Source organism: Dendrobates tinctorius, unplaced genomic scaffold (genome assembly GCF_039654945.1).
Source record: "Dendrobates tinctorius isolate UK_male_01 unplaced genomic scaffold, ASM3965494v1 ptg000035l, whole genome shotgun sequence".
Classification (NCBI taxonomy): Eukaryota; Metazoa; Chordata; class Amphibia; order Anura; family Dendrobatidae; genus Dendrobates; species Dendrobates tinctorius.
Window position 1 is genome coordinate 67861864 of NW_027361703.1, and position 22170 is coordinate 67884033.

Consider the following 22170-nt stretch of genomic DNA (forward strand, 5'->3'; position numbering starts at 1 on the left):
CCGATTGAGGTTGTGCTGCCACACCACCTGGTCATGGGCTTGAGTGATGTGATGATGAAGCAGGCCCTACAAGAGCGCATGCAGGTAAAGCCAGGCATGACTTTCTCGGAGGTCGGGAGTGAGGCGCGCACGCATGAGCAGGAGCAGGGAGTGATAGTGCTGGTGGGGAAGGTACAGAGCGGGGAGGTAGCTGCCACCATAGCCTCTGCCCCCCAATGGGTGGAAGACTTGTGGAGGGAGATTAAACAGATCCATGAAGAATTGGCTGAATCCAAGAAAACCCCTGTCGTAGAGTCCAGTTCACCGGTGCGAGAAAGGGAGACCGCCCCCCACCGTGAGACTAGTGTCACCCGGTGAAGAGGACCACCCACATGTTACAACTGCGGAGAACTTGGCCATATTGCTCAGTGGTGCAGCCGGCGGAGCCGACCTTCCTAGCGTCAGCCATTAAACTAGACTGCTCCGAGCGCTGGGGGTGCCGACCGGAGCCTTAACATTTGAGGAGTATTGAAAGTCCCACCAGCCTCGTTTCCACGTGTCCCTTGGTCTGGGCCGAGATTAACAGACGAGCAGTATGTTGCCTAGTAGACACTGTCTCTCAGGTCACCACCATGCCTGAGGGATATTTCCGCCGACACTTCATGGAGGCGATACAGCCAGAATGGGGGCCGGTGATTAAGCTCACGGCGGCTAACCACTTATCCATCCCGGTCGCAGGGGTGGTATGGATGAACATAGTGGTCTGCGGTAAGGATGTAGGGAGAAGAGGAGTAGTGCTGGTGGATGGAGAACTGGCCAAAGACCATACCGTAATCTTGGGCATGAATTTGCTTAAAGATCTCGGGAGCCTTATCATCAACGAGTCCCCAGACCAGTTCCTACGACAATGAAGTGTCTATACCCCTCAAAGGAGGGTCTTCTAGCAACTGATATGGACAGCTGAGGCCCAGGAAACAAACAGTGATGGGAAGTCGCTCGGCAAAATAATCGTGCCCGCCTCTGTCAACCAAGTGTTGCCCCCTGGACAGACCGTGCTCCCCTTGCCCATCTGGGCTGGTATCCCTCTGGAGGGGGTTGAAGTACAAGTTGAACCTAGCAAGGCCAATCAGCTACCAACGGGAATATTAGTTGCACAGACACTGGCTACGGTGCAGAATGGAACTGTCTACATGCGCTGTGTAAATTTGGGAGAGAATGACTTGACCTTGCCTCCCAGGAGTGAAGTGGCCCACATCATCCTAGGCATGCCCAATGAATTAGTTCCATCTGAAGCTGTACAGCTGACTGTGAAGCCGGAAGATCCATGGATGGTGACTGTAGGTGCTGAAGTCATCCCCGGACCCCCAATTGCTGAAGGAGGGGCGACGGATACTGGAACACATGCAGGCAGAACTCTCAGAACTGACCCCCCAACAGGTTCCCCGGGTGGAGTCCCTGCTAGGAAAATACCAGGATGTGTTTGCAAAACATGAGGACGATTTTGGGCGCACCTCAGCAATAACCCACGAGATACCCACCGGGGATGTGGCGCCTATCAGAGAACGATACCGTCAGATACCCCCACAAATATAAAAGGAGGTGAAGGGGATGCTGTCGCAAATGTTGAAGAAGGGGGTAATACGTGAGAGTCATAGTCCGTGGGCCGCCCCCATTGTCCCGGTGCGGAAGAAGGACGGGACTTTACACTTCTGTGTGGACTACCATCAGTTCAACGCCTGTACCATGCAGGATTCGTATCCGTTGCTGAGAATAGAGGAGTCCCTGTCCACATTAGGAAATGCCAGATACTTTTCTACACTAGACCTGGCCAGCGGTTATTGGCAGGTACCAATGTCCGAGCAATTGAAGTTCTAGCCCTTCTAAGTTTTCCCTATAAGAGGAAAAGCTGCACTTAACCTTGTTACCATCAAAGACAGTCAGATTATAAAGAAAAATGGAAAGGAATTCTTTAGAGAATCCCTACTTGGTTAGAAGGATCCATTAATAATCAACTGATAACAGAGTATCTATCACCTGAGATTCCTGGCAATCAATTTCAGTCTATGGCTATACCTGCAATAAGTGTTTAATGTGTGCATCTCCACTGTACAGAAATGATGGAATACACATCTTTATGTCAAGTGCCTTCCAGTAAAATAGACTAAGCGAGATGCTGTGAACAGTCAGTGCTCAGTACACAGATAGTGTGCTCACTTTCCTTGATCCTTGACTGACATCCTGCTCCTCAACTTGTGTGCAAAGAAGGATGTCAGTGGGCATCATTATAGTGTTCTCACTCTATTGAGAGCGTTGATTGTTCAAGCGCTGCCACAATAACTAAAATTGAGCATTTGCAGGGAGAATATACTTTAATTTTTTTCCCTGCAGCTGAACTTCCAATTAGATAGCCACATATTGTTCTGTCTCCAACATTTAATACATAATTCCTGATTATCTCCTTGTTAATATTTTCAGTGTTTTCTGGCTCCATCTAGTGACCAGAGTCATAAGCGCAGTGTTATTGTGTGTTTACTTTCACTTTCTATTTCCCTTGGTTTGCAGTGCGTTCTGGTAAGGTTGCAATGCACAATGGTAGCCTTTTGCAAAGGATTATGGTTAGTTCAGCCCCCATTTTCCCTCCAGTCCACCATTTTCCTTCTGCCTGCATTCAGGAAGCATCTCATTTCTCTTCTCCCCTTATGACAGCATCGCTGGTATGTACTTATGTTTCCTGTATCTAATTCCTGTCTCATATCAGCCTGCTTAGTTAGTTCTCCCCTGCTCAGCTAGTAGTGCAGATGATGATTTATTATGTATATATGTATTCCTATGTACTCTGTACTGACTGAGTGTATCTATGTTTGTATTGTAGTTTCACCCTGCCAATATACCATCACGTTCAATAAAGCACAGATTCAACCTACAGTCTCCTCATTGGACCCCAGTATAGCGGTTTAGCTGCCTGTATAAGCTACATGAATTCTGCTTCATTTAGTGAGGACAGAACACATATTTAGAATGCTATTTATCTGCAGATCAGCACCATGGATGCAGGTTAATATTGTTGTTGGCTGATCTGTTGCTTTTAAAAGAATTGAATGATTGGAGTATAAAATTGCTCATTGATCTGATTGATCATACTTGCCTACTAATGCAATAAGCTGTATAATAACTTTAATGCATAGTCAGAGTATTTGGTAATAACAAGTTACAAAGTCATTATAAGTATACAATGTGACTGTTCTCATCATACATTGATTTATTGAGAAGTACTGGTTTGGTGTATTGATGCTGTAGTAAAGTGTGCTTATAAATCCAGCATCATCAGGATCCTTAGCAGTTATTGTGCCAACAGGGTACCCTGGGTTCTGCTCCTCAGGAATGGTAAATGTTGTGGTTGTCCTAAAATAAAATACATTTCACTTTAAAAATACTTGTGATTTTTATTAGTCTTTAATTAGTTTGAAGGAGATGGCAACTGAAGTTCCCAACAAAGTTTTGAACATAGCAATAGTAAATACTAGATACATTTATTGTACATTAGAAAATTGTCTAAATTCCTGATTATGGTAGAAAACCATTTATCGTCACATAATCTCTAATTGTTCCACACAAAACTTTAGCTTTAACTTTTTTAGACGTAAAATGGAATAGCTAAGTATAGCAGTAATGAAATATTGATTACTTACCCAAAACTTAAAAATGGCCACATATGAAAATTCTACATTAGTGGGGTAGGCAAAGATGTGGTGGCCATTTTTTTTTACATGATAATCAGTGAATACATGGACTACAAAGAAATAATTCTCAGTCTGATACTGTATGGTGAAACTTATTATAGGGACCTTTCCCTTGTAGTAGCCTTCTAGCAGGAATTGTAATGTTTGTGGCTGTTGCATTACAACTAACTATTGTTCTGAGTCGTCAGTCTACAATAGTTCCAGAAACTGGCAGCTATTGGTCTGATAGGTATGGTATGATGCTCTAATGGGCTGCAACATTATGATGCAACTAACGATTTTTTCATATTACTAAATGCAACAGTCTTTTCAATTTACTCGTAGTCTGTTAACAAAACTATAGAATCCTTTGAATAAAATATACTCAATGTAAGATGGATTTCGATTTTTTGACATTGTAACATCCAGCTAAAATGAACCTACATACATAGCAAAGTATGGTTCTACATGATTGATATTTATACATACATAGTAAAGTATGGTGTTTCATCATTGATGTTTGTTATCCTGACTTCCAAGCTTCCATTTACAGACAACCCTCCTGAATCTGTTACTTTCAAAATAAGTGAATAACTAATAAAAGGAAATAAAATATTATTAGCTTTGGTCTGTGTTCTTTTATAAATAATACATCATTCACAATGATTTGCATTTTGCATTCACCAATCTGTGCATTTTCTTATTTAAGCTACTCTATCAGTAGTAAAGATTGTTCACTCTGCTTTGGCTGCACAAATTGACTTCTTTATTTTCAGATTTTGTCTTGTGAGGGTGTAAGGAGATAGACATATTGCTATGTTCCCCCTTGAAGACTTCAGTGCTGAGTATAATGTAAAGTGTAGTGTGTATAATATCATGCATTGTTGTGATGTGGTGTACTATAATGTTTTCCACTGTACTGTGAGGAAGCTGAGTTCTGCCCAGCAACAGTGAGTAAGGTAAGAGAGTTAATTGTTGTGACCAGCCCAGAGAGTGAGGGGCTATGTAGCAGGATTAGTAAGGACATCCTCTTAGTGAATCAGACAGGGCCTAGCCTGCAGCTAGAGCAGATGTTTGGTCTGAGTACTCAGCAGCGCCGTATGCAGTGGGTGTTCTGTTGTGGGAGTGAAAGGAGATCGAGACAGAGAGAGCGTGATTCTGAGGAATAGACTGAGACAGAGAGCTACAGAGTTGCAGAGAGAAGGACAGCACCAGCTCCGAGGACTGACCAGAGAGCAGAGTGACCAAGTGAAATGGGTCTAGTGAAGGTACGCCTAGCAGCACGGCCCCGGGTAGCTTACAACTCTTAAAGGTAAAGGGCCATGACGGAATAGAATGTGAGACAAAGTGACTGTCCCAGGCAGGAGTTCCCTAAGCATCAGAGAGCTTGAAGCTTAGTCCGGCCATATTTTCAAACCCTCTCCTCTTCAAGTAGATTCAAACATAGAACTGCAGGAAGTGGAAACCCCTTTCATGGACCGTACTGTGGTGGTGAAGGAAATGAGATTAGTGGAGGCAGAAATTTGTGAGGCTGGAGGTTTAACGAGAATGTGTATGGATATGCTCTGTATTAATGAAGAAGCGTGCAAGAAGTTGTGTACCCGCTATCGTATATATATATATAGTTGCCACGCAATGGCTATTTAGTAAAGCTCCGTTTGTTGAGAACTGGTGATTTCCTTTCAAGAACAGGTTAACATGTTGTCCTGGCAAACCAGCTTCATCGGTTACATGTGGTCTGCACGGGTGTAGCATCCTCACAGCACAAGTCCACACACCCAGCCAGGACCCCCACCTTCATGTAGCATGCTGGGGCACAACAGACGAATACCTCGCCCACAGCTACCCCCGTGCCATGTTACAAGGGTAATACGGGAGTATTTTTGCATTCATGTTTCAGCTGCAAATCCGGGTCTGACTGTGGGTCTAATTACCAGGAGCAACAGCATTATAAGGAGGACTTATGATGTGGGGGTATGATTCAGGGTGGTAATTTGTAGAGAAATTAGTCTGCATTACATTCATGTAGAATTGGTCTTAGATTGCTGTTATTCCTAGCTGATTAGAAACTAAAATAATACATTTTTATATATTTGTGCTTTTGGATTAAATACACATAATATAAATATTTACATACACCCAATCCCTTTTGGGCTTCTAAGTCTTTAAAGTTAAATTCCTTAGAGCAATTAATTAGCATGTTTTCAAGGTGCCAATCATAGACTGCAAAGTTTCTTCTAGTTTAACTTCTCCTACATAGGAGTAATGTGCAGATGAATTCAAGCAACAAGATAGGCCTAGATAAATGGCACTTCCAATACAATATATCATCCAAAAAGATCACGGAAGCATGTAGCCATAAAAATAACACCGCTTTATTAGAATCAATACAAAACACAAACATTAACACAATCTTAAAAGGAGATGAATATCCAATAAAACACCATAGGGTGCATATGCGATGCTAAGGTAGTGCGCCTAATGCTAATAATAGAAAAATCCCCTGGGAGACATCAACAAACTAGTTTGTTCAAAAATGTGACTGCATCATAAGAGTGTCAAATGCAAAAATCTACAATACATGTATAAATACACTCACACCACAATGATATAATACCCAAATGGTATGATCCATAAATGAATGGACAGGGCCTATATACTTCAAGAATTGCAGGGACAGTGTTCAAATATTGTATAGAAGATGCCTCCATAAATATATATCTAACTAGTATTATATCACAATGGTATGGTTAAGATTTTACATCCATCACAAAAAGAAACTGATGGGTAGGATGAATTTTCAAACCAGTAGGTAAAGCAACTCAAATTTCAATGCACAATACACAAATAACATCATAGTAGAATGAGCTGCTATTGAAGTCAGAAAACAGCACACAAGTAGTTAATGGTAGCAATGTCATAGAGTTAGATAAGAATACTGCACGTGCAATGTAACCAAAGTGGACTCCATGGAGGTCCTGCATAGCATGGCTCCCATTTCCTAAGTGAATAATGCCAGCCCAGGGAGACACAGAGTAACTAAAGCATACGACCTTTAGGCGTGAATGATCCCCGACGCGCATTTCGCGTGAGCTTCGTCCTGGGGGGTGAGTATGGTTACTTGACCACTATGACCTTTTATAGGAAGCCCCTGATGTGAGTGTCCCTTAGGCTAGTTTCACATTAGCGTTTTTTTGCGCAGCGCATCGTGCGCATAAAAAACGCAAAGAAAAACGCAAAACAAACGCGCGTTTTTTTAACGTCATGCGCACGCTGATGCGTAAAAAAACCGCAGCGTTGCTTGCGTTTTACATGCGTTTTTGCATGCGTTTGCGTTTTTTTATGCACATGCGTTTTTAGGTGTGACATTTTTTCCATTGTCTAGAGAACATTCTAGACTTGTTTCACTCAAAAAACGCATGCGCAAAAAAACGCAACCGTGCGCAAGACCATGCGCACACATGCGTTCCCATAGACTTCAATGTGTTGTTTTTGCGCATTCCGTGCGCAAGCGTGCGCATCCGTTTTTTTGCCGAGACAGGGCGCACCAAAAAATGCAACATGTTGCGTCTGGCGCGCCTGGCGCAAAAGACAAAAAAACGCATGCGCACGAAAACGCAAGTGTGCGCAAGGCCATGCGCACGTCATGTTAAACATAGGTGCGCAGTGCGCATGCGCACGGTGCGCTGCACACAAAAGCGCAAATGTGAAACCAGCCTTACACGTGTGTGCGAATGGAGCCGCAACTCCCAGCGTGTGACGTAAGCCCAGGTCGTGCCTCCCAGCTGCCCAGCCACTCCCCCATCCAGACGTCATGGTGAGGAGGCGGCTGGAGCGCGCCAGGAAGGACGCGTTACCAGGGCGACGCTCAACACTGTGCTGAATCAACCAAATAGTCAGGCCACATCCCCATCCAGCATCTCAGCCTTTGGTGGGAGCATTTCTTCCCATATGTGCTACCAGGGCCAGGACTCCCAGCGCGTGACGTTAACCCAGGACGCGCCTCCCGGCCGCCCAGCCACTCCCCCACCCGACACACGCAAGTTTGTTAGATATGCATCATGCTGAGGAGGCACGCTCCAGCCGCCTCCTCACCATGACTCATATCGAACAAATTTGCATATCGAACAAATACGTAAGTCCCAGCTGTACGGGTTCTTGCATTCTCAATGGCACTGAACTGTCCCAATTGATTCTGTTGTCCAAAAATACGCATTCAATCACTTCCGGAAGCAATTTTCTTTATTCATGAATAGATGTTAAGTTGATTGTAGAGGTCATCACCCGTACAACTGGGACTTACGTATTTCTTCGATATGCAAATTGGTAGATTAGTAGGTGATCTGATGGATTATGGATCACCTTCTTTAGTAGTTGTAGTCACATGTGTATCCATACCTCTTCCCTTTATGTATGTTCTCTACACACTTTCTGTATGTCCCTTAATATTTTTAAGATTTAAATATCTTGTTGTACTATATGCCGCGTTTTGTATATCTTTGCAGTAATTTATATTGCATAAGGTTAACATCTTTTATAGTGTGCTGATTTCTGGAGGACATCTCTAAGTTGCAATATACATCCAGATAGTAAAGTCTATTAGCACACTATTATGTACTATGGCTTATTGCACTTCTTGCAAATATCTTCCTAGTTAGTGCATTCATTAATCTTTCCATCCAGCTCCTCCTGCAAACTCTGTGTCATATTCGTTCGCAGACTCAGCTAGAGTGGCTTCTCTGTCCTGACACGCCGGACGGGGCTGCTACCTGGCTGTCTGTTACGGTTGGCACGGTGTAGTGTGTTGCCTTGGGAACGCGTCCTTCCTGGTCTGCTCTAGCCGCCCCTCACCATGACGTGTCGGGTGGGGGAGTGGCTGGGCCGCCGGGAGGCGCGTCCTGGGTTAACATCACGTGCTGGGAGTCCAGGCCCTGGTAGCACATATGGGAAGAAATGCTCCCACCAATGGCTGAGATGCTGGATGGGGATGTGGCCTGACTATTTGGTTGATTCAGCACAGTGTTGAGCATCGCCCTGGTAACGCGTCCTTCCTGGGGCCCTCCAGCTGCCTCCACACCATGACGTCTGGATGGGGGAGTGGCTGGGCGGCTGGGAGGCGCGACCTGGGCTTACGTCACACGCTGGGAGTTGCGGCTCCGTTCGCACACACGTGTAAGGGACACTCACATCAGGGGCTTCCTATATAAGGTCATAGTGGTCACATAACCATACTCACTTACCCCCCAGGATGAAGCTCATGTGAAACGCGCGTCGGGGATCATTCACACCTAAAGGTCGTATGCTTTAGTTACTCTGTGTCTCTCTGGGCTGGCATTATTCACTTAGGAAATGGGAGCCATGCTATGCAGGACCTCCATGGAGTCCACTTTGGTTACATTGCACGTGCAGTATTCTTATCTAACTTTATGACATTGCTACCATTAACTACTTGTGTGCTGTTTTCTGACTTCAATAGCAGCTCATTCTACTATGATGTTATTTGTGTATTGTGCATTGAAATTTGAGTTGCTTTACCTACTGGTTTGAAAATTCATCCTACCCATCAGTTTCTTTTTGTGATGGATGTTAAATCTTAACCATACCATTGTGATATAATACTAGTTAGATATATATTTATGGAGGCATCTTCTATACAATATTTGAGCACTGTCCCTGCAATTCTTGAAGTATTAAAAACACACATATGACATGAACAAATGTGAACATGTCGATCAGACAATACTCACACCACCCACTAACTGAGATACAACAAGAAAACACAGAATGACAGATTTGCAAAAACACTCTGCAATAAAAAAGGCAGTAATCAGTAAGTACTGGATAATAATTACAGGGTATTTAGTCGATACGTTTTTTTGTGCAAAAAAATGTACACCAAGCTGCTCCACCACGTCCAGGTAACCCCTATTGAAGCAGTCCCTATCTAATGTATTAAAAACCTGAACATGTGAACAGTGTCTAATATGAACAGGATTCAGACAGACCGCTCCCTAGTATGGGCTTGTGGTCTGAGACAGCTCTTATGTGCACATCACACAAGAGAGGGGTGAGGTCTCCCAAACCATGCTAAGGAGAAAAAACGGATTAAAAACACACGTGACATGCACAAATGTGAACATGTCGATCAAACAATGCTCACACCACCCACTAACTGAGATACAACAAGAAAGACCCCACCCCTCTCTTGTGTGACGTGCACAAAAGATCTGTCTCAGACCACAAGCCCATACTAGGGAGCGGCCTGTCTGAATCCTGTTCATATTAGACACTGTTCACATGTTCAGGTTTTTAATACATTAGATAGGGACTGCTTCAATAGGGTTTACCTTGACATGGTGGAGCAGCTTGGTGTACATTTTTTTGCGCAAAAAAAGTATCGACTAAATACCCTGTATGTGTTATCCAGCACTTGCTGATTAATGCCTTTTTTATTGCAGAGTGTTTTTGCAAATCTGTCATTCTGTGTTTTCTTGTTGTATCTCAGTTAGTGGGTGGTGTGAGCATTGTCTGATCGACGTGTTCACATTTGTGTATGTCACATGTGTGTTTTTAATCCATTTTTTTCCCTGTTTAGCATGGTTTGGGAGACCCCACCCCTCTCTTGTGTGACGTGCACATAAGAGCTGTCTCAGACCACAAGCCCATACTAGGGAGTGGCCTGTCTGAATCCTGTTCATATTAGACACTGTTCACATGCTCAGGTTTTTAATACATTAGATAGGGACTGCTTCAATAGGGGTTACCTTTACGTGGTGGAGCAGCTTGGTGTACATTTTTTTGTGCAAAAAAAAAGTATCGACTAAATACCCTGTATTTGTTATCCAGCACTTGCTGATTACTGCCTTTTTTATTGCAGAGTGTTTTTGCAAATCTGTGTTTTCTTGTTTTCTGTGTTTTCTGTTCTGTGTTTTCTTGTTGTGTCTCAATTCTTGAAGTATATGGGCCCTGTCCATTCATTTATGGATCATACCATTTGGGTCTTATATCATTGTGGTGTGAGTGTATTTATACATGTATTGTAGATTTTTGCATTTGACACTCTTATGATGCAGTCACATTTTTGAACAAGCTAGTTTGTTAATGTGTCCCAGGGGATTTTTCTATTATTATCATTAGGCGCACTACCTTAGCATTGAATATGCACCCTATGGTGTTTTATTGTATATTCATCTCCTTTTAAGTTTGTGTTATTGTTCGTGTTTTGTATTGATTCTAATAAAGCGGTGTTATTTTTATGGCTACATGCTTCCGTCATCTCTTTGGATGATGTAATGTGCAGATGAGTAGCAACCACTGATAAGGGTATGTCCATTCAGGACAGATTTCCAGATCATGCGTTATTTCTTATTACAAAATTTATTGTGGACATGCTGCGAATTGCCTGAAATTTTACCGATTACATTTCATCTCTGCACTGAAAATATGCAACAACATAAACTTTTATATTGCGCTTTGTCACAATGGACTCAAGGTGCATTGTAAATTGATATGCTGCAGATTAAACATCCACACTGCAGGTCAATTTACAATGTACAGTAAATTTTTAATCACTGCTCGTCAATGAGAGTTACTAAAATTTCATTCACAATGATGCTACTGTAATACTAGCCATTGTTCCATCAAGACATAGATTATCCAACCTGTATTTGGGGGGGGGGGTGCAAATTGTCCACATAACCTAAACTACTTAAAATCATGCCTATAGTATTTACTATTTTCTTAATGCCTGGGCCCCAAAATCTAAAATATTACATTAATTTATTTAGTTAATATTATATATTGAAATATTTGTAGCACAGATCGCCGCATTACTGCACTGAGTGATGTACCTTGAGTTTTCAGAAAAAAAAGAATACATTTATGGTCTTTAATTAGTAAGTACAAGCAAGTGCAATTTACTAATTGTTTTCCATTGTCAGCACATTAACAGAACAGTGAGTGTTTTTTCAATAACTAAGCCAGCCCCCTACTATGAGATGTTTGCATGTTTCAGTGATCATATGGATGGAATTTAATATTGTGCAGACAAGATCAGATAGCCATCTGCTACTATCAGGGTGCATACTTATAGAGCTTTACCTTTGTGGATCCGTCTCATAGTCAAATATTTTTGTAGACTGTATTACACCAGTAGGAGAGATTGTGAATGGAGCTGAGGAGGGGATCAGTGAGAACTGCAAAATATATTCAGTGTCACATATGCAAGTCATATTAGTTTGCACACTATACAGATCATTTACTATTCAGCAATACAAAAAACAATGCTGTTTACCTAATGTGGTTATACAATACTTTGACATAGGTTAATACCTTAAGGGACAGACACCCCATTTTTTCCTCCCCTTTTTCCAAGAACCATAACTTTTTTATTTTTGCTTCTCCATAACCACATGTTTGTTTGTGAAACAAGTCCTACTTTTAAAAGACACCATACATTTTACCATATAATGTACTGGGAAATGGAGAAAATATTCCAACTGAGCTGAATTTACAAAAAAATACAACTCCACATTTGTTTTTTTAACTTTTGTAATTATGGCATTCTTTATTCAGCAAAAAATTGACCTGTAAATATGACGGTATGATTGCGCGAATAGCAAACTTGGTTATTTCTTTTTATTTAAAAAATCAAAATGTTTATGTAAAAAATTTGACAATTCATAAAAAAAAATTGTATGTGTGGGCATTTTCCATGACCAGTAATGTTTTTATGTTTCAGTCAATAGAGCTATGTGAGCTTGTGTTTTGCTGTTTTATGTGGCAAGCTGGCGTTTTTACTTATACCATTTTGTCGTAGATGTGATGCTTTGATCTTTTCTTTTTGCATTTTTATCTTAGTTTTGGTAACTATAAAACCGCAATTCTGGCTTTCCAATTTTTTTTCTCTTTACAGTTTTGACAAATCAGGTTAATGTTTAGCTTCAGAGTGGGCAGAGACTAGCTACTATAAAGTTTTTTATACACAGTACACAGAGAAAAGCGATGATCCTGCTCACCTATATTTGTCGTTCACATACGTGATGTGTAGCAGCATAACAGAAAATAATGAACAAGGATGGTGAATCCAGCATTTCGGTAAGGCCGGGATCACACATGCGAGAAACACGGCCAAGTCTCGAATGTTAATACCCAGCACTGCCACCGGCACTCGGACTGAAGTGTGCGGACGCATAGCAATACATGGAGGGCAGCATGGTGTGGTTAGCACTGCAGCCTTGCAGCGCTGGGGTCCTGGGATTCAAATCCCACCAAGGACAACATCTGCAAGGAGTTTGTATGTTCTCCCCGTGTTTGCGTGGGTTTCCTCCCACACTCCAAAGACATACTGATAGGGAATTTAGATTGTGAGCCCCATCGGGACAGCGATGATAATGTGTGCAAAACTGTAAAGCGCTGCGGAATATGTTAGCGCTATATAAAAATAAAGATTATTATTATTATTATTACATGGAGCCGCATGCTCTGCTCCCGAGTGCTGGTGGCCGTGCCATGTATTAACTCGGCCGTGTTTCTCGCATGTGTGATCCTGGCCTAAAATGCAGACACACATACAGCTGCAAAAGCACCGTTATGTGTGCCTGTATCTCTTTTTCTCTCTCTCTCTCTCTTAATTTTTCATTTTCCATTAAGAATTAAATTGCTACATATTTCTTCTCTTCACTTGTGTTGATGAGTTATATAAGCTTTGTTAGACAGTATAAATGTAAGGCTGTCATGTACAACAATTAACACACATTCTCTGTTTCAGCTCCTCATGTATAGTTTTAAAGGTTTACAAAACTAACCTTTAGTGCACTTATGGCATCCTCAGGATCAGATACTAGAGTTGTATAAATGACTCCATTCGGAGTTCCCTCTTCAATATAAATTGTCACAACTACAGAATATAAAATTTACAATTATATTTTTTGCTAATATAGTAGTACTTTAGTTTTTTAGTATTTTTTCAACAATTTAACCAAAAGAATATTCCATAACCAATAGGAAGGAAAGGAACAAGCAGAGATTAATTGTCTGTGCTCTACTCCCAGCACTTTCTAATCATGCAGGAGGATAGCCCAGGCGATCAGGACTGTCAGTTATACTGTATATCTAACACACTTAAACTTGCTCTAAGCTATGGTGGGGTGTGTTCTTCTTTCTTGTGAGCATTGCTGTCTTCTTATGATTAGGCAACACTATACAGGGAGAAGAAGTACACAGCCCATGTGAAAACTATCCGATATCACACACTTGGAATTAAAAAGAATAACTGATTTACACAAAGCAGAATTGAAAAAATAAAAAATAGAAATGTTTTATTATGCTCTTCAGCCACTATTACATGGTGTGCCCAATTCAAAGTGAAAAGTCTCCTTTAAGCTTGACACAAGACTGTGTTGGTGTGAAGGTAAAGCGGCTGAAAAGAGTGCATGGAGGCAACAAAAGCGTTGCAAGTGCAGTCCCACTGTTGTTGTGTTTCCAGACTAACTGTTCAACCATTGCCCATTGAAAGAACATCTGTAACTGTCAAGCCAGTTGCCTCGTTATGAGAAAAAGCCATTTCTGAACTGTCTCCTGTATACATCTGTATTCCTTCTGTCAATCCTGAATGAGGATAGTCCTACTAGGGTGAGTGCACAATTATATCTGCCCCATGCAAGAGATGTATTTATTTAGAAATTATTTGACCCTATAGACACACTCTACACAAACTTATCTAATGAGTTATGCCTTGTTTAGAGCCTGAGAAGGTATACAATGAAGAATACAATAAAGAATAATCTATGTTTTATGTTCTGCCTATTCAAGTCTCGAATTAGGCTAAACACATTATATCAAATTTGGTAAAGAAAGCAAAAGTGTATCAATACCGCATCTACAGTGAAGTAAATGCACTATGAATAAATACTCCCTGTCATCATAACATGCTCCACATGCATGAATTTCTGACCACATTTTATTTTTAGCAAATGTGTGCATTAATATGATAATAATACTTTGATTATAGCTGATACTCACCTTGATTTGCTAGGTTATCGAGAAACACTGGAGGCTCATTAATATTAGTGAGCTGCACAGTTAAAGTTTGCAACTCAGTGGCCATTTTGTCATCCTCCATGTAAATCTGTATATCAAAGCTACTGGGTGTAGTTTCAAAATCAAGTACAGGACTCCCTGTGGTTACTACCTGTAAGAAGTACAATATTTACACTTTCAGATGATATTACATGAAAACACATACAACTCCAATTCCAAAAAAGTTGGGACGCTGTGTAAAATGTAAAGAAAACAAGAACTGAATTATTTGGAAACCTCTTATAGACATATTTTATTCACGGCTTAACATAGATCACAGATCATAAACTTAGATATTTTTCCTTTTCATTTGAATAAAATAACTAATTAAGCAATTGGTGGTGGCAGCAACGCATCTTCAAAAAGTTGGGACAGGGCCATGTCTACCATTGTGTAGAATCCCCTCTGTTTACAGCAGTCGGTAAACTTCTGGGAACGGAGGAGACCGATTGCTGGAGTTTTGGAAGATGAATGTTGTCCTAATCTTGCCTGATGTAGGGTTCTAGCTACTCAACAGTCCTGCAGTGATTTACATGACCAAATCACATCACGGCACGAAATCATGTTTTTAATACAGTGCCCAAAGTTCACAAACCTCCTACTTTGATCGTAGGCCTTGTCCCTTGTGCACATGGATTTCTCCATAAAACTCTGAATATTTTGATGATATTATGTGATGTAGATGGTGAGATATTCAAAGTCTTAACAATTTTACTTCTGGGAACATTTTCCTTAAAATGTTTCACAATTTTTAGACGCAGTTCTTCTCAGATTGATGAACCTCTGACCATCTTTGCTTCTGAGAGACTCTGCCTCTCTAACATGCTCTTTTATACACAATATTGTGGCTTAGATGAAAATTATTTACCTGCTAGCTAATTTCCAGTAGTATCACTTACTTTTCCTGCCTGTTGTTAACCCTGTCCCACATTTTTTTTAGATGCTTAGATGTGTTGCCGCTATCAATTTCTAAATGAGGTTTTTTTTTCAAATCAAATTGAAAAATGTCTAAGTCTCAACTTCTGATCCATGGTTCTATGTTCTATTTTGAATAAAATATGGCTATAAAGTCATATGGCTATAAGAGATTTCTAAATCACTGCATTCCTGTGTACTTTACATTTTACCAATGATTTTGGAATTGGGGGTTGTACAATAATCATGTAAATGTAGATACATATAAATATCACCACAACTATTACAGATAATACATGCTTGTATATTGTGTTAAGCCAATGAAATAATTAGCAAACCAGAGTATATTATAGAATGTTGTGACATGTTCAAGCTAACCCTTCAGGCTGGGAAGTGTGGGCACTGAAGCTTTACGTAAATGGGCACCTTGTGTGAAATGCCTAACTGAAGCCTTTGAAACACTAACTAGGGTCAGACAGGTTGGCTAATACTTTTATTATATGTAAATAAGTTTAAAGCAGGCACTGGCCTTTATTGTATAATTATGATTTATTGTTACAACTTTTTAAAAGGGGCAGTCCAGAACTTAAGTATTAATGACCAATCAACAGGATTGGTCATTAATTGGAAATCATTAGGGGTCCAGATACCCTATCTATCAAGCTGAAAACTACAACAGCTGAACCTAATGGTCCCGTTTCACTTAGCGACGCACCAGTGATCCCGACAATGATACTACCTGGTAAGAATCGCTGGTGCGTCACTAAATGGTCACTAGTAAGATGCCAAACAGGCAGATCTCTTCAGCGACCGAGCAACCATCCAGCGATCCTCGGCAGTCGTTGGTACCTTGTCACACAGCAGCTTTTCTGAATGATTCCAGCCTGCACCCCTGAGTTCTGCGTCGCCAACAAGGTCGCTCATCGGGTCAAACACAGCGAAGAGCGCTGACCAGCGGGACACCGACGATGAAAAAATGGCCCAGGACATTCGAGGACGATTACCGATATCCAGCGGGGGAGGGGGGTCGCCGCTGCGTGTCACATGTAGCGAGATCGCTGTTGCGTCACAAAATCGGTGACGCTTCAGCGATCTCGCTATGTGAGACGGGGGCTTAAGAGACGTACATCAATTGGAACTAAAGAGCCATATTCGGCTTCATCTGAATGGGAGATAAAGTACAGTACTCAGCAGTGTCCACTAAGCACTAGATGAGGCTGTGTTGTTCTGCCTAGTATATCACTTACTTCAAATTGCCGCTGGTGCAGTTTTCAGCTTCTCAGTGGAGGTATCAGATATCGCACCCCCACTGATCTCCAATTTATGACTTATCTTATACAGTATATAGGTCATCAATACTTGAGTTCTTGACAAACTCTAAAAGTTAGCCCACAGTTCTTGGCATTGACCATTAAACAATACATGGAGCTGCTGCGTTCCGCCCTGTTCATTATTTAGGTTCTGACAATGCTGGTGCAGTTTTCAGCTGCTAAATGGGGGTACCAGCTTTCACTCTCCCTAAGGTTCTCCTATAGATCAGACATTAATATTTCTGGACAATTTCCTAATGTAATTGTAAGTTTTAGCAGTATAAGGATTTTCCAGACTATAACTTGTAAGAATAATCGGTAACTATAAAAACTGTTGTTAACATTTGTCTATTAAAAAAAAATTACCAAATAATTTGGGGGCTGTTCATCAATTCTGAAGGCACGGGTAAGTGGATTGCTGTTTATAATTCTGGGAGTTACCAATAAGGAAGTCGAGGTTACAGAAAATGTGTAGACGACTATTCCAGCTGGTTGGTTTTCCTCCAGTGAAGTCGTATTAGGCAGTCCAATAAACAGTGATGTGCCTCCTCCTTTTAACAAAAAAAGATGCAATATGAAAATAACAATTTTAGAAAAAATCAACCATAATATATATGAAATATGGTAGAAAGGAATTAGATAAATCCACCATGTCTGCTTATCCTGTCACTGGGTGAGTAAAGACAGGATATATATCCAATATAAACCACTCACCTATCCAGTCAGTTTAAATCCTCATTTAGAAGTTCATTATCCTCATGTTTTTCACAGATACAACACATACTTTAGTTTATGGGCATATTCACAAGCCCAGACACATGTCCATTTATTATCTACTTTACAGATCTGCCCTCTTCTATTTTTAGGGCACCTGACACATAATGAGAACTACAAGAATTAAGTACCATCCCGAGTAGGATCACCTTGTCGTGGTGGGGATAGCTTTTACATTTTTTTGATCAAAACAATGTTAATTAAGTATTCTATGTTATTTACATGTACTATTACTATTTATTTAGTATATGGTATTTTCTCATTTTGTTTTCATCTTAGGTTCATACAGACAGGATATGTATCCAATGTCAACTACCCACCTATCCTGTCAGTTTCTGTCAGTTTAAAACCTAATTTAGATGTTCGTTATTCTCATCTGTGATATACTTATATTTTTCAAAGATATAACACGTATCTATTATAACTTTTGTGCATGTTCACATGATTAGAGGCATGCCCATTTTTTATCCACTTTGCAGATCACATTTTTATATTCAAATGAATGCATTATTGAAAAAATGAATGACATTCGGGATGCCATCCATGTGTCATATGAGTCCGTTTTTCACTGAGCAATTAATCTTTTTTAATCCTCTATTAAGCTGTGTGTAGACAGGGATTTTGGAGTGAAAACGGAGCACAAACTCTCCCAACACCTTCAAGTCTCAAAATTCCTCAAACACTTTGAGTTTCCACTCAGTGTCTATGTTCATATGGAGGTTTTTTCTTGAGTTCTGGAGCAAAATCTGAGTGGAAACTCAATGGTTTTGAGGAGTTTTGAAATTTGGAGGAGGATTTGAAGAGTTTCCACTCAGTTTCACAAATTTCTAGAAAAACTCTGTGGGCACATGGCCAGTCTCTGTTCGGACAACTTATGAAAAAGACTCCATGTGCACATGGCATAATTGCTTTTATTTTCAGATAAAATAACACACGAATTATAAAAATTGACACTTGGAACAAAATTGGATTCTGCACACTAAAAAATGGCTTCTTTTTTACATTAGGAAAGTGAAGACATCTGAGTGAGACCCTACAGTGTGAGGAATTAGATGTTATTTTGTAACCATGTTTCATACAGGATATTTCACCACATTTTACAGTACATACATACATTAGTAAACAGATCTGGACAAGATGAGGCTGTGCACTTATCTAAAATGACAGTATAATCCTTCTCGTAATCATTCCGACCTGGTAACAAAATTAGCAGCTCGAGCTGGACTCATAAAAAACTCATTTTATTTGGCTGGAAAACTTTAAATATAAAGCTATTCTGACATGCATTTTCAAATAAAGTACATCAACATAATCAGGTTTAATAGATCAATTTTATAATATTTGGACTTGTTTTTGGTAAATCTGATGACAGATTGTATTTAAAACAAAACCAGAAGTGCTTCAAAAAATAAATATTTGATTTTACTTTAAAATTTAGCATTCAGAAAACATATTATGGTACTTAAAAAAGTTTGTCCGGTGTCTACATTGATGACCTATTCACTGAACAGGTCATCAATATGAGATTGGTGGTGGTCTGACACCTGACACATCACTGATCAGCTTTTATCTGCCATGGTGGTTGTCGGCTATAAGCAATGTATGGGACGGAACACAGCAGCTCCGTATATTGTTTAGTGGCCACTGCTGTTGTGGAATTGGAGATAAGGTGAAATACCCAGTAGTGACAAATAAATGTATGGGGCTATTATGCTCCGCTCTATATGTAGCTTAACCTGCCAGAGTAGCTGATAGCAATGGCGGATGATCAGTGTCTTCAGCGGTACATCCAGCAGCTTGACAGCAGGTTGACCACTCTCAAGCGGGCGTCTTCAGCTGTGGATCTTGCCGCATTGGTAGCACAAGCAGCCACCGAAGCCACTACTAAGGTTACTGCTGCGGTTCCTGTTTCCTCTGTGCCAAGTTTTTCACTGCCCGAAAAATTTTCTGGGGACAGCAAGGCTTGTAGAGGGTTTGTGAATCAGTGCTCAATCCACCTGGAGTTCCTGGCTTCGTGATTCCTAACAGAGAGTACCAAAGTGAGATTTATAATTTCCTTTTTGTCAGGCAGGGCGTTGGAGTGCGCTATGCCATTATGGGAACGAGATGATCACCTGATCCTTAGCGCCTCTCGTTTTCAGGGTGCCCTGAAAGAGGTTTTTTTGGGGCCACAAGTAACTCATGATGCAGCGCTCCAACTCCTGACTGTCAGGAAGTGACTGGCCCTGGGTGATGCGACAATCGGTCAGTCACAAAACCAACAAAGACAAACCAGGGGACACCACGGACACAATTAAAATGGTGGGCCCTGCAATAGGGACCGGGGAAATGGACACCTCCTGCACTCTCCTAAGGAAGTGCCCTGAACTCTCCTGACATTCCCTATACAGGTTCTTTCAACCTGTCGCCGAACAGGATACCTTGGTCCCTCACTTGCCCTGCACCCTTCCCTTACTAGGGAACTGGCAAGTGCGGACACTGATCCCACCGCTGTACTAATAAAACACCAAGGAAAAATAACAGACAGGGAAAGACAAACAACACGTAGCTTCCTCTGCTGTCATGCACCAGACAGCAGAGTAAGGCACCCGAACACCGCTTTCAGCTGTACGGGCAGTGCACCAGGTAAGCTGCTAACACCACTGCTCCAGATAACTCCTCTCTTTAGAATGGATGGTTTCCAAAGGACCTGTGTTATCAACAGTCAGCTGGTGTACCATTCGACCTTATATAGGAAGGAGGGAGTGGTCACCACCAGCAATAACAGACTTACAAAACATGTAGTAACACCAGCGGCCACGGTATGCCCTCAGGTACCCCGCCAACCAACCGTTCTAAAGATGATATATATAAAACATCACATTTATGTCTTGACGACTTCAAGACTAAAAGCTTCGAACGCTCTAAATGCGTAGACCTGATCTCCATCATGCTATTTTATATTATATTCATTTTTTCTTTGTTTTTAACCATATAGAAATAAATGTGATGTTTTATATATAAAAAATATTTTTTTGTGTGGTTGCTAGATTTTTCCACTATTTCTTCCATGGTTTCAGCTCAGGAGCCGGCCTGATCCCTCTGTGCACCGTGCCCTAATTCAATATACGGTATCTTCTACATCGGTAAGCTGATGAACTGTTCATTTTTCTAATAGTATTTTTAATACCTAGTAAATTACAAACTAGCTTGTGTTACAAGCACTTTGCAATATTACCCCTTAAAGAACATGAGACAACCCCTTTTAAGCGCTGAATACTGTAAATACTATAATGTGCAGTATAGTGTGCACATTAAGTTTATATTCAGTCAGCACCTTTATGGACTTCTTAGAGGACCAAGCTTTTTTATAGTAAGGTACTTAGATCCCTGTAAATATTGAAATGGAGAATGAATGACACATGACATTAGCATAAATAGAAACACAATTACTTTTGCAGTACAGATTACAGTTACATACATTCTCTATCTAAGCCATGACTGGTAACATGCTGTTTAAACTAATCCTTAAAACCCATTTTAAAAAAAAATTGACAATACACAAATGTATTCACTTCGGTTTTGATGATCATTTTTGATCATTGAAAAAACTTTTTCTTTTAATAAGATGTTTTCATTACTCTTGCTGTTTTACGTTCCAATGTGTTCACGAGATAGCCCAATGGTGATCTCTTACACTTCCCAGGACTCCCTTTATTGGCCAAAATTAGTGATGAGTGAATAGCATCGTTGCTCGGGTGATCTCCGAGTATTTTGGCGTGCTCGGGTGATCGAGTATTTTGGCGTGCTCGGAGATTTAGTTTTCGTCGTCTCAGCTGCATGATATGTGGCTGCTAGCCAACCTGAATACATGAGGGAATTCCCTAACAAACAGGCATTCCACACATGTATTCAAGCTGTCTAGCAGTCACAAATCAGACCACCCGAGCAACGAGTATACTCGCTCATCACTAGCCAAAATGAATGGCAGACATGTTTCCCTAGTGTAGTGCATAGATACCTATACATTTAATTAGGTGGAATCTAATGTCGTACATTGGTATACGAGACCTGCTGCTGCATCAGCAAAAATAACTAATTGCTATTAGTACCAGCAGCTAGATCCCCTGAGCTCAGCTGATTCCGGTATTTTTAGCTGCCAAACCTATGGTGATCCGCTGAGGACCAGGGGAACTTGCTATTGAAGTCTGTTATGGTTGCCTTAAGTGTTTAGAACAAGTAGGAGCATGCCTGTACTTACACTTTACATGTGTAGAATATTCATGTGTAATGATGTGTAAGTGATCACTAAGAAGTGATTTATGAAATAGCTGAAGCTGCTCCATACAAACAAAGCTCCTCTTGTGTCTAACACTGTGTAAACTAGCAAATCAACCAACCATGTCAGTATTTGA

General features: G+C 40.8%; 1 protein-coding gene across 5 annotated transcripts in view; it reads right to left on the reverse strand.

Annotated features, from left to right (window-relative positions):
- Positions 1-22170, reverse strand: part of CDHR3 (cadherin related family member 3) — a 119468-nt gene that overhangs the window by 72179 nt on the left and 25119 nt on the right. For all 5 annotated transcript variants that reach the window (XM_073573592.1, XM_073573588.1, XM_073573589.1 and 2 more), the window contains 6 exons: positions 17369-17553; positions 14721-14889; positions 13505-13596; positions 11799-11893; positions 4188-4292; positions 3233-3381 (listed from right to left, as the gene is read on the reverse strand). In XM_073573592.1, the coding sequence (XP_073429693.1) occupies positions 3233-3381; positions 4188-4292; positions 11799-11893; positions 13505-13596; positions 14721-14889; positions 17369-17553 (795 nt within the window). The remainder of the gene's footprint in view (positions 1-3232; positions 3382-4187; positions 4293-11798; positions 11894-13504; positions 13597-14720; positions 14890-17368; positions 17554-22170) is intronic.